This window comes from Oncorhynchus masou, chromosome 31 (assembly GCF_036934945.1).
Source record: "Oncorhynchus masou masou isolate Uvic2021 chromosome 31, UVic_Omas_1.1, whole genome shotgun sequence".
In the NCBI taxonomy this organism is placed as follows: Eukaryota; Metazoa; Chordata; class Actinopteri; order Salmoniformes; family Salmonidae; genus Oncorhynchus; species Oncorhynchus masou.
In genome coordinates this window covers 11374822-11388730 of record NC_088242.1, presented here as the reverse complement: position 1 = coordinate 11388730, position 13909 = coordinate 11374822, and the positions used below count along the sequence as shown (strand labels likewise).

The window sequence follows — 13909 nt, the reverse complement described above, 5'->3', positions numbered from 1 at the left end:
GCATGCAGCTTGGAAGGAGGAAATTAGGCAGGTGGGAGATGCTTGGATCAAAAACAAGACATTCTGTCCTCCGTCCCAATAACATGTTGTCATCTTCCGGGTGGAATCCCTTGTCAGAATAATGTTCTTCAGAGCGTTTTGGAATGATGATGAATGGTGTTGTCTGGATGCTGGATGTTCTGTGTTCCTCAACATGTCAATGATCAGTTGACACCGAGGTGTGAATAATTAGCACATAGGCTTCCTTCAAATGTTGCCCAACATGTTCATGTTCAGGTGGTGCAGCAGTATAATCAGATACGACTCCTGCATTTGTGAGCAAAACCTAAAACTGTTTTGCATACTTTAACTACCTGCCTTAGCTACACTAAGTACCTGAACTACTAATTAATCACTTTCAAAATTTCAATTTGTAAAAACAATAATGGGCCATTTAGCAAACGCTTTTATCCAAAGTTACAGTCGTGCTTGCATCCATTTTACATATGGGTGGTTCCAGGAATTTAACCCACTATCCTTGCATTGCAAGCACCGTGCTCTACCTACAGAGATACAGAGGACTGTATCTGTCTGTCAGAGGACTGTATCTGTATCTGTCTGTCAGAGGACTGTATCTGTCTGTCAGAGGACTGTATCTGTCTGTCAGAGGACTGTATCTGTCTGTCAGAGGACTGCCTCTGTATCTGTCTGTCAGAGGACTGCCTCTGTATCTGTCTGTCAGAGGACTGCCTCTGTATCTGTCTGTCAGAGGACTGCCTCTGTATCTGTCTGTCAGAGGACTGCCTCTGTCTGTCAGAGGACTGGATCTGTATCTGTCTGTCAGAGGACTGTATCTGTCTGTCAGAGGACTGGATCTGTATCTGTCTGTCAGAGGACTGCCTCTGTATCTGTCTGTCAGAGGACTGTATCTGTCTGTCAGAGGACTGGATCTGTATCTGTCTGTCAGAGGACTGCCTCTGTATCTGTCTGTCAGAGGACTGCCTCTGTATCTGTCTGTCAGAGGACTGTATCTGTCTGTCAGAGGACTGTATCTGTCTGTCAGAGGACTGTATCTGTCTGTCAGAGGACTGTATCTGTCTGTCAGAGGACTGTATCTGTCTGTCAGAGGACTGTATCTGTATCTGTCTGTCAGAGGACTGTATCTGTATCTGTCTGTCAGAGGACTGTATCGGTATCTGTCTGTCAGAGGACTGTATCTGTCTGTCAGAGGACTGTATCTGTCTGTCAGAGGACTGCCTCTGTCTACCCTCTTGTCGTGAACTTGGTGGATTTTTGAACAGATGGATTTTTTTTTGTGTGGAAGGCTGCAGTGAAGTCGAGCCGTTCATCACAATCATTTCCCTCCACCGTTCCTTCCTGGGTTTTTTCATGTCTAATTATCTCTCTCTCCAGAACATGTCTGTTTACAGCTCACCTGTTCTCACTCTGACCAGACCTGTCTTAAATGACAAAGGGCTGCATTTAGATATGCTTGTGTAACAGACTTGTGCATAAAGTGGGATTGTTCCCATAAAGTGGGATTGTTCCCAAAAAGTGGGATTGTTCCCAAATAATATGTGTAACATACCTTAAATTCTGATTTGTCTCAGAATGTGACAAATCTCTCTTTCTCTCTTGCTCTGCAAATCTCTCTCTCTCTTTGCCTCTGCCTCTCTCTTTGCCTCTGCCTCTCTCTTTGCCTCTGCCTCTCTCTTTGCCTCTGCCCCCTCTCTCTGCCTCTCCCTCTCTCTCTGCCTCTGCCTCTCTCTTTGCCTCTGCCTCTCTCTTTGCCTCTGCCTCTCTCTTTGCCTCTGCCTCTCTCTTTGCCTCTGCCTCTCTCTTTGCCTCTGCCCCCTCTCTCTGCCTCTGCCCCCTCTCTCTGCCTCTCCCTCTCTCTCTGCCTCTGCCTCTCTCTTTGCCTCTGCCTCTCTCTTTGCCTCTGCCTCTCTCTTTGCCTCTGCCTCTCTCTTTGCCTCTGCCTCTCTCTTTGCCTCTGCCTCTCTCTTTGCCTCTCCCTCTCTCTCTACCTCTCCCTCTCTCTTTGCCTCTGCCTCTCTCTTTGCCTCTGCCTCTCTCTTTGCCTCTGCCCCCTCTCTCTGCCTCTCCCTCTCTCTCTGCCTCTCCCTCTCTCTCTGCCTCTGCCTCTCTCTTTGCCTCTGCCTCTCTCTTTGCCTCTGCCTCTCTCTTTGCCTCTGCCCCCTCTCTCTGCCTCTCCCTCTCTCTCTGCCTCTGCCTCTCTCTTTGCCTCTGCCTCTCTCTTTGCCTCTCCCTCTCTCTCTGCCTCTCCCTCTCTCTCTGCCTCTGCCTCTCTCTTTGCCTCTGCCTCTCTCTTTGCCTCTGCCTCTCTCTTTGCCTCTGCCTCTCTCTTTGCCTCTGCCTCTCTCTTTGCCTCTCCCTCTCTCTCTGCCTCTCCCTCTCTCTGCCTCTGCCCCCTCTCTCTCTTGCTCACTCTCTCTTTCTCTCTCTCTTCCTCCATTTTATAAGCTTTTCTTTTTCCACATGTATATGCAATAAATGTAATGCATTTGTCATAAACAACAACAACGTTATGCGTTATTATACCCAGTTACTGGTTCACTTGGTTACCTGTCTGTCTCCCTCTACCCAGAATCCTCCACTGTATGGCAGCCAGTCAGCAGTCTCGTACCACAAAGGAAGTGCTCCCTCAGCTCCATCTGTCGCCTCAAACTGGAGAGGCTGGAGCAGGTCAGTGTGGGCATGTGGAAGAGTGTGTGTTTATCAGTGTTTAATGTATGTGTCTAAGAATTAGTGTATGGGAATGTTTATAATTGTGTGTGTATGTACTGTACGGATGTGGTTTGACATTAGGGTCATTGCAGTGTATTGATTGTGTTGACGTTGCCTCATCCTTGCAGAGACACTGCTCAATAAGCTATTACTGCTGCTGGCCTGTCATGTGCTCTGGCCTGATTACACTGCACCGTACAGCCAACGTGTGTGTTCAGTGTGTTCGCTGTCCGAGGTGCTCCAATCATTCTCCCACGACATCATGGCAATATCGATAGGCAGTATTCACATCCAGCATGCTTAGTCACGCTAGGTGTGTGTGTGTGGTTTACTAGTCTGTGTGTGTGGTCATATTTAAGGGTATGGTGTGTGTGTAACTCTGTGTGTGTTGACAGGCTCTGGATGCATTGGGACTGAATCCTACAGAGGCACAGAGACAGACGTTGAGGGCCAGACTACAAACAGACCCTGCTGGGACAGTGGCCTACGCAGGTAAGACTACACTTCCCATAACCTTACCTGACCCTGACTCTAACCCTGCTCTGACAGTGGCCTATGCTGGTAAGACTACACTTCCCCATAACCTTACCTGAACCTAACTCTAACCCTGCTCTGACAGTGGCCTACGCCGGTAAGACTACACTTCCCCATGACCCTAACTCTAACCCTGCTCTGACAGTGGCCTACGCCGGTAAGACTACACTTCCCCATGACCCTAACTCTAACCCTGCTCTGACAGTGGCCTACGCCGGTAAGACTACACTTCCCCATGACCCTAACTCTAACCCTGCTCTGACAGTAGCCTACGCCGGTAAGACTACACTTCCCCATAACCTTACCTGTTCCTAACTCTAACCCTGCTCTGACAGTGGCCTACGCAGGTAAGACTACACTTCCCATAACCTTACCTGAACCTAACTCTAACCCTGCTCTGACAGTGGCCTACGCTGGTAAGACTACACTTCCCCATAACCTTACCTGACCCTGACTCTAACCGTGCTCTGACAGTGGCCTACGCAGGTAAGACTACACTTCCCCATAACCTTACCTGACCCTGACTCTAACCCTGCTCTGACAGTGGCCTACGCCGGTAAGACTACACTTCCCCATAACCTTACCTGAACCTAACTCTAACCCTGCTCTGACAGTGGCCTACGCCGGTAAGACTACACTTCCCCATGACCCTAACTCTAACCCTGCTCTGACAGTGGCCTACGCCGGTAAGACTACACTTCCCCATGACCCTAACTCTAACCCTGCTCTGACAGTAGCCTACGCCGGTAAGACTACACTTCCCCATAACCTTACCTGAACCTAACTCTAACCCTGCTCTGACAGTGGCCTACGCTGGTAAGACTACACTTCCCCATGACCCTAACTCTAACCCTGCTCTAACAGTAGCCTATGCCGGTAAGACTACACTTCCCCATAACCTTACCTGAACCTAACTCTAACCCTGCTCTGACAGTGGCCTACGCTGGTAAGACTACACTTCCCCATGACCCTAACTCTAACCCTGCTCTGACAGTGGCCTACGCCGGTAAGACTACACTTCCCCATGACCCTAACTCTAACCCTGCTCTGACAGTAGCCTACGCCGGTAAGACTACACTTCCCCATAACCTTACCTGAACCTAACTCTAACCCTGCTCTGACAGTGGCCTACGCAGGTAAGACTACACTTCCCATAACCTTACCTGAACCTAACTCTAACCCTGCTCTGACAGTGGCCTACGCCGGTAAGACTACACTTCCCCATGACCCTAACTCTAACCCTGCTCTGACAGTGGCCTACGCCGGTAAGACTACACTTCCTCATGACCCTAACTCTAACCCTGCTCTGACAGTAGCCTACGCCGGTAAGACTACACTTCCCCATAACCTTACCTGTTCCTAACTCTAACCCTGCTCTGACAGTGGCCTACGCAGGTAAGACTACACTTCCCATAACCTTACCTGAACCTAACTCTAACCCTGCTCTGGCAGTGGCCTACGCTGGTAAGACTACACTTCCCCATAACCTTACCTGACCCTGACTCTAACCGTGCTCTGACAGTGGCCTACGCAGGTAAGACTACACTTCCCCATAACCTTACCTGACCCTGACTCTAACCCTGCTCTGACAGTGGCCTACGCCGGTAAGACTACACTTCCCCATAACCTTACCTGAACCTAACTCTAACCCTGCTCTGACAGTGGCCTACGCCGGTAAGACTACACTTCCCCATGACCCTAACTCTAACCCTGCTCTGACAGTGGCCTACGCCGGTAAGACTACACTTCCCCATGACCCTAACTCTAACCCTGCTCTGACAGTAGCCTACGCCGGTAAGACTACACTTCCCCATAACCTTACCTGAACCTAACTCTAACCCTGCTCTGACAGTGGCCTACGCCGGTAAGACTACACTTCCCATAACCTTACCTGACCCTGACTCTAACCCTGCTCTGACAGTGGCCTACGCTGGTAAGACTACACTTCCCATAACCTTACCTGACCCTAACTCTAACCCTGCTCTGACAGTGGCCTACGCAGGTAAGACTACACTTCCCATAACCTTACCTGACCCTAACTCTAACCCTGCTCTGACAGTGGCCTACGCCGGTAAGACTACACTTCCCCATAACCTTACCTGGACCTAACTCTAACCCTGCTCTGACAGTGGCCTACGCTGGTAAGACTACACTTCCCCATGACCCTAACTCTAACCCTGCTCTAACAGTAGCCTATGCCGGTAAGACTACACTTCCCCATAACCGTACCTGAACCTAACTCTAACCCTGCTCTGACAGTGGCCTACGCTGGTAAGACTACACTTCCCCATGACCCTAACTCTAACCCTGCTCTAACAGTAGCCTATGCCGGTAAGACTACACTTCCCCATAACCTTACCTGAACCTAACTCTAACCCTGCTCTGACAGTGGCCTACGCTGGTAAGACTACACTTCCCCATGACCCTAACTCTAACCCTGCTCTGACAGTGGCCTACGCCGGTAAGACTACACTTCCCCATGACCCTAACTCTAACCCTGCTCTGACAGTAGCCTACGCCGGTAAGACTACACTTCCCCATAACCTTACCTGACCCTAACTCTAACCCTGCTCTGACAGTGGCCTACGCTGGTAAGACTACACTTCCCCATGACCCTAACTCTAACCCTGCTCTAACAGTAGCCTATGCCGGTAAGACTACACTTCCCCATAACCTTACCTGAACCTAACTCTAACCCTGCTCTGACAGTGGCCTACGCTGGTAAGACTACACTTCCCCATGACCCTAACTCTAACCCTGCTCTGACAGTGGCCTACGCAGGTAAGACTACACTTCCCCATAACCTTACCTGAACCTAACTCTAACCCTGCTCTGACAGTGGCCTACGCAGGTAAGACTACACTTCCCCATAACCTTACCTGAACCTAACTCTAACCCTGCTCTGACAGTGGCCTACGCTGGTAAGACTACACTTCCCCATAACCTTACCTGACCCTGACTCTAACCCTGCTCTGACAGTGGCCTACGCAGGTAAGACTACACTTCCCCATAACCTTACCTGAACCTAACTCTAACCCTGCTCTGACAGTGGCCTACGCTGGTAAGACTACACTTCCCCATAACCTTACCTGACCCTTTTGACTTTGCAGCCCGCCCATCTCGTGGAAACCGCTTGGTTCTGCCTCCAGGGCAAGACAATGTACGTTTAACCCTGATGGCTGATACTTATCCCAAACACATTCACAGGGTGTCTGCACATCCTTCAAAAGTCTTAAAAATATTTTATTGATTTATCTGATTTAAAGGCCTTAACATTCAGTTTTCAAAGGTATTTTAAAATACGACAGACATGGCTACAATGTTTCTGTTATGTTGTGCCTCTGTCACCATGGCAAATTATTATTATTTTTTTTGTTTGTTGATAGACGACAACAACTATCTAGAGATGGGACGAGAAACGGAAATGTCCGAAACCAACATTGCCCCCTTGCCAAAACAATTTGACTTATGTTGGTGATTAGGCTTCACAGCGTTCCTGCAGATTTTTTAGTTCTAAAATCATTATTTGGTCACAGTAATGTGCATTAGGCTGCTTCCTGCAATGAAAGTATCTGCTCTGTCCCTGTTTCAGTGCTGGCTCTCATTCCCTCTCTCCCCTTTGCACACGGAGTGAAGGGAGTGATGCATTATGATAAGCACAAGCATAGTGACAGTTGAGCATCATTTTGAGATACATTCTGATAAGCACAAGCATAGTGACAGTTGAGCATCATTTTGAGATACATTCTGATAAGCACAAGCATAGTGACAGTTGAGCATCATTTTGAGATACATTCTGATAAGCACAAGCATAGTGACAGTTGAGCATCATTTGGAGATACATTCTGATAAGCACAAGCATAGTGACAGTTGAGCATCATTTTGAAATGTTATTCCGGGAAAGAGAGTTTTTAAAACAACTACTGTTACTGTTGTTAAAAAAGAGGAGAGTTTCATATTTATGTGAGTATAACAATTATTTCTCAACTATCAATATAGAGGATGTAACACCACTTTAAAAATGGAGGATATAATTGAGATAATACGCTAGCAGAACGGAGCTGAGAGCACCATTTGCGGTGAATAGCCTATATCAAGAGCCAATATAGGCCTACCAATGGAACATTTTTGTAGGACATTACATTTACTGTTAGATCAATTGCATTTCTATCTAGCAACAATATCATATTTAGAGTGAACGATCTAGCTAGTGTGTTTTGAGTTCTAACTTTCACAGATGGTAGGCCTAAATTATGTAGCAAATAGCCTAGGCCAATATGCACAAAAACATGTAGGCAATTTCATCTCTAATGGTCCAAAATTATATCTGATCAATCTGGACCCTATTTTGACATGTTGCACATCAAAATATCCATCATGCATTCCCTGAACATGTCAGATGATAGCTAACTTCTTTCAGTGGTCGGTGCCCTTTAAGATGAGGGAGAATGATTTATTTTACATATGAGCATGGCTTTATTTCTATTACATTCATATGACATTCACCCAGCTCATGTTTTCCCTGAACCCATCACAAGGTTTCTACAACCTCGCCTATGAATGAACGCTAACATAGAATAGAGTAAAAACATAAATAAATACTGTATTATCCAATGAGATCAAAGCATTGACTTCAGTGATCTCGTTCTCTCTAACCAATCTTTAGCACTTTCTTGTTTTTTTATTTTTTTTCCCGTTTTCTCCCCAATTTCGTGGTATCCAATTGTTTAGTAGCTACTATCTTGAACTACTATCTCGACGCTATCGGAGTCGGTGCAGCCAGCGGGTTTCTCCACGCATCGCGCCGACAGAAACAAACATCTTTCTGGTAAGAAGAGGGGCGTGGGCGTATGCCTTATGGCTAACGAGACGTGGTGTGATCACAGAAACATACAGGAACTCAAATCCTTCTGTTCACCTGATTTAGAATTCCTCACAATCAAATGTAGACCGCATTATCTACCAAGAGAATTCTCTTCGATTATAATCACAGCCGTATATATTCCCCCCCAAGCAGACACATCGATGGCTCTGAACGAACTTTATTTGACTCTTTGCAAACTGGAATCCATACATCCTGAGGCTGCATTCATTGTAGCTGGGGATTTTAACAAGGCTAATCTGAAAACAAGACTCCTTAAATTGTATCAGCATATTGATTGCGCAACCAGGGCTGGCAAACCCTTGGATCATTGTTATTCTAACTTCCGCGACGCATATAAGGCCCTGCCCCGCCCTCCTTTCGGAAAAGCTGACCACGACTCCATTTTGCTGATCCCTGCCTACAGACAGAAACTAAAACAAGAAGCTCCCACGCTGAGGTCTGTCCAACGCTGGGCCGACCAAGCTGATTCCACACTCCAAGACTGCTTCCATCACGTGGACTGGGATATGTTTCGTATTGCGTCAAACAACAACATTGACGAATACGCTGATTCGGTGTGCGAGTTCATTAGAACGTGCGTTGAAGATGTTGTTCCCATAGCAACGATTAAAACATTCCCAAACCAGAAACCGTGGATTGATGGCAGCATTCGCGTGAAACTGAAAGCGCGAACCACTGCTTTTAATCAGGACAAGGTTACTGGTAACATGACCGAATACAAACAGTGCAGCTATTCCCTCTGCAAGGCTATCAAACAAGCTAAGCGTCAGAATAGAGACAAAGTAGAATCTCAATTCAACGGCTCAGACACAAGAGGTATGTGGCAGGGTCTACAGTCAATCACGGACTACAAAAAGAAAACCAGCCCAGTCATGGATCAGGATGTCTTGCTCCCAGGCAGACAAAATAACATTTTTGCCCGCTTTGAGGACAATACAGTGCCACTGACACGGCCTGCAACGAAAACATGTGGACTCTCCTTCACTGCAGCCGAGGTGAGTAAAACATTTCAACGTGTTAACCCTCGCAAGGCTGCAGGCCCAGACGGCATCCCCAGCCGCGCCCTCAGAGCATGCGCAGACCAGCTGGCTGGTGTGTTTACGGACATATTCAATCAATCCCTATACCAGTCTGCTGTTCCCACATGCTTCAAGAGAGCCACCATTGTTCCTGTTCCCAAGAAAGCTAAGGTAACTGAGCTAAACGACTACCGCCCAGTAGCACTCACTTCCGTCATCATGAAGTGCTTTGAGAGACTAGTCAAGGACCATATCACCTCCACCCTACCTGACACCCTAGACCCACGCCAATTTGCTTACCGCCCAAATAGGTCCAAAGACGATGCAATCTCAACCACACTGCACACTGCCCTAACCCATCTGGATAAGAGGGATACCTATGTGAGAATGCTGTTCATCGACTACAGCTCGGCATTTAACACCATAGTACCCTCCAAGCTTGTCATCAAGCTCGAGACCCTGGGTCTCGAACCCGCCCTGTGCAACTGGGTACTGGACTTCCTGACGGGCCGCCCCCAGGTGGTGAGGGTAGGCAACAACATCTCCACTCCGCTGATCCTCAACACTGGGGCCCCACAAGGGTGCGTTCTGAGCCTCGGAGTGTGGTGTCAGGAAAATAACGTCACACTCAACGTCAACAAAACTAAGGAGATGATTGTGGACTTCAGGAAACAGCAGAGGGAACACCCCCCTATCCACATCGATGGAACAGTAGTGGAGAGGGTAGTAAGTTTTAAGTTCCTCGGCATACACATCACAGACAAACTGAATTGGTCCACTGACACAGACAGCATCATGAAGAAGGCGCAGCAGCGCCTCTTCTACCTCAGGAGGCTGAAGAAATTCGGCTTGTCACCAAAAGCACTCACAAACTTCTACAGATGCACAATCGAGAGCATCCTGGCGGGCTGTATCACCGCCTGGTACGGCAACTGCTCCGCCCACACCCGTAAGGCTCTCCAGAGGGTAGTGAGGTCTGCACAACGCATCACCGGGGCAAACTACCTGCCCTCCAGGACACCTACACCACCCGATGTTACAGGAAGGCCATAAAGATCATCAAGGACAACAACCACCCGAGCCACTGCCTGTTCACCCCGCTATCATCCAGAAGGCGAGGTCAGTACAGGTGCATCAAAGCTGGGACCGAGAGACTGAAAAACAGCTTCTATCACAAGGCCATCAGACTGTTAAACAGCAACCACTAACATTGAGTGGCTGCTGCCAACACACTGACTCAACTCCAGCCACTTTAATAATGGGAATTGATGGGAAATGATGTAAAATATATCACTAGCCACTTTAAACAATGCTACCTAATATAATGTTTACATGCCCTACATTATTCATCTCATATGTATACGTATATACTGTACTCTATATCATCTACTGCATCTTTATGTAATACATGTATCACTAGCCACTAACTATGCCACTTTGTTTACATACTCATCTCATATGTATATACTGTACTCGATACCATCTACTGTGTCTTGCCTATGCTGCTCTGTACCATCACTCATTCATATATCTTCATGTACATATTCTTTATCCCCTTACACTTGTGTATAAGACAGTAGTTTTGGAATTGTTAGTTAGATTACTTGTTGGTTATTACTGCATTGTCGGAACTAGAAGCACAAGCATTTCGCTACACTCGCATTAACATCTGCTAACCATGTGTATGTGACAAATAAAATTTGATTTGAACTCATCGCTACAACTCCCGTACAGGCTCGGGAGAGACTAAAGTCATGTGTCCTTTGATACACAACCCAACCAAGCTGCACTGCTTCTTAACACAGCGTGCATCCAAACCGGAAGCCAGCCACACCAATGTGCCAGAGGAAACACTGTTCACCTGGCAATCTTGGTTAGCACACACTGCTCCCGGCCTGCCACAGGAGTCGCTGGTGCTCGATGAGACAAGGATATCCCTACCGGCCAATCCCTCCCTAACCCGGACAACGCTATACCAATTGTGCGGTGCCCCATGGACCTCCCGGTAGCGGCCGGTTACGACAGAGCCTGGGCGCGAACCCAGAGTCTCTGGTGGCACAGCTGGTGCTGCAGTACAGCTGCGCCACCCAGGAGGCCCTTGAGCTGTATTTTTCGTAGCTGTCTACATACCACCACAGACCGATGCTGGCACTAAACTGCACTCAATGAGCTGTATACCGCCAAAAGCAAACCCGAAAACATTCATCCTTGTGGCCCGGGGACATTAATGCAGGGAAACTTAGAAATGAAAGAGAACTGATTTATCAGCATGTTAAATGTGCAACCAGAGGGAAAACATTCTAGACCACCTTTACTCCACACACATAGACGTGTACAAAGCTTTTCCTCACCCTCCATTTGGCAAATCTGACCATAATTCCATCCCCTTGATTCCTGCTTACAAGCAAAAATTAAAGCAGGAAGCACCAGTGACTCGGTCGATTGAAAAAGTGGTCAGATGAAGTAGATGCTAAACTACAGGACTGTTTTGCTATCACAGACTGGAATATGTTCCGGGATTCTTCCGATGGCATTGAGGAATACACCACATCAGTCACTGGCTTTATCAATAAATGCATCGAGGACGTCGTCCCCACAGTGACTGTACGTACATATCCCAACCAGAAGCCATGGATTACAGGCAACGTTTGCACTGAGCTAAAGTGTAGATGTTCTAAAACTTTTGACCGGTAGTGTAGATGGGTAAAAAAAGCAGGCATTGAATATCCCTTTGAGCATGGTGAAGTTATTAATTACACAGATACACAGTTACAGGTGTCCTTCCTAACTCAATTGCTTTCATAGGAAGGACACCGCTCAGGGATTTCACCTTCTTCAATTTAAGAATGATGGAGGCCACTGTGTTCTTGGGGTCATTCAATGCTACAGAAATGTTTTGGTACCTTTCCCCAGATCTGTGCCTCCACACAATCCTGTCTCGGAGCTCTACGGACAATTCCTTTGACCTCGTGGCTTGGATTTTACTCTGACATGTACTGTCAACTGTGGGAACTTATATAGACAGATGTGTGCCTTTCCAAATCATGTCCCATCAATTGAATTTACTACAGGTGGACTCCAATCAAGTTGTAGAAACATCTCAAGGATGATCAATGGAAACAGGATGCACCGGAGCTCAATTTCAAGTCTCATAACAAATGGTCTGAATACTTAAAAAAAAAAAGTTATCTTTTTAAGTGAAATAAATTAGCAAAAACTCCTAAACCTGTTTTTGCTTTGTAATTATGGGGTATTGTGTGTATATTTAATGAGGAAAACATTTTGTTTAATCAATTTTAGAACAAGGCTGTAATGTAACAATGTGGAAAATGTCAAGGAGTCTGAATACTTTCCGAATGCACTGTATTTATAGATTGTGATTATAAAACACACGTTGCCTCTCTGTGTACAGACTTTGAGACGCTGACGCGGGAGCTGTTCAAGCTACAGTTTGAGGAGTCAGAGGTGGGAGGTCAGAGGTTAAAGTTCGTGTCAGAAGACCTCTCCAGCCTCCTAGAGTCACCCACCAAATCACAGGTAGGATATATTAAATCTGCACACTCCAGCCTCAATGGGTTTCCTGTGTAAATATATAAAATCTAATGTACTGTAGTTGTTTACGTGCACGTCAGACTGTGAAATTTGATATAGGTATGATAATTTTGAAAATAATTTGCAGATCTATGTCTTACAGTTGTAGGATCTTACTTTGACCCAAATTGCTACAACAGGAAAATAAAATAACAGGAATGTGAATTATCATGTGGACATTTTTAGAGGGGTTGATTCATTTTTCTTGAGGGAAAATCAAGTCAGAAATTTCAAAGTGGAAATTACAAACTTCAGAAGCCTTTTTAAACCTCAAATACACTACGACATGTTTTAAATGTCCTGCATTGCATTACCTTTCTCGGCATTTCTCCTGCAACAGGGTGATCAAATTAAGATCTTACATCTGTATGCTAAATCAAAGGGACGTTTTCCCGGACACATGTTAAACCTGGTCCTGGACTAAAAAGGAAGCTCAATTGAGAATCTCCATTATTAAAAGTGCTTTGTAGTCTAGGACTAAACTTAATCTATGTCTGGGAAACAGCCCCAAAGAGTGTTTGTCTGTTGTAGCGTTAATGTTTGCTGTAGTAAACTTGACATGCAGTGGTTATGAATGTTGCCCTGTTGATGCTCTGCTTGAAGGTGTAATATGTGTAGTATAGTAGTGTGTTTTTATATGCATTAAAGCTGTCCGTCTGTCTATCTATCAGTCTTCACTGTCTGACTCTGATGACCTAGAGGAGATGGAGAGACTGAGGAAGGACCACATTGAGGCTCTGAGAGAAATCAAGAAACTACAGGTACATATTACCGGAGTTCGAGATATCTAACATTAGTAGGTCAGAAAACAGAAACGTGAATACATGAGCATATATAGTATATAGACAATTTATGTTATTTTTTGTTGCCGTGTCTCTACATTCTTCAGGAGCAGTTGGCAGAGTCCGAGAGACTTCAACTGCAGATGCAGGGAGAGCTGAACAATGTCAAACAGGTGTGTTAGTACAGTTTATCTGGGGGGGGGGGTTGCTTAGATGTTTCCCCATTCACCAGAGGGAGTTCTGCACAAGCACACTTAAAGTGCATACTGTCCAAGTGAAAAACGTTTCGACACACCTACTCATTCCAGGGTTTTTCTTTATGAAATATTTATGAAATAACACATATGGAATCATGTAGTAACCAAAAAAAG

At 46.3% G+C, this 13909-nt stretch overlaps 1 protein-coding gene across 1 annotated transcript in view; it reads left to right on the top strand.

Moving 5' to 3' along the window:
* LOC135523408 (syntaxin-binding protein 4-like) overlaps positions 1-13909 on the top strand; it is a 90045-nt gene that overhangs the window by 37057 nt on the left and 39079 nt on the right. The window contains exons 12-16 of the mRNA XM_064950058.1: positions 2588-2685; positions 3123-3219; positions 12578-12702; positions 13428-13517; positions 13646-13711. Coding sequence (XP_064806130.1) covers positions 2588-2685; positions 3123-3219; positions 12578-12702; positions 13428-13517; positions 13646-13711 — 476 coding nt within the window. The remainder of the gene's footprint in view (positions 1-2587; positions 2686-3122; positions 3220-12577; positions 12703-13427; positions 13518-13645; positions 13712-13909) is intronic.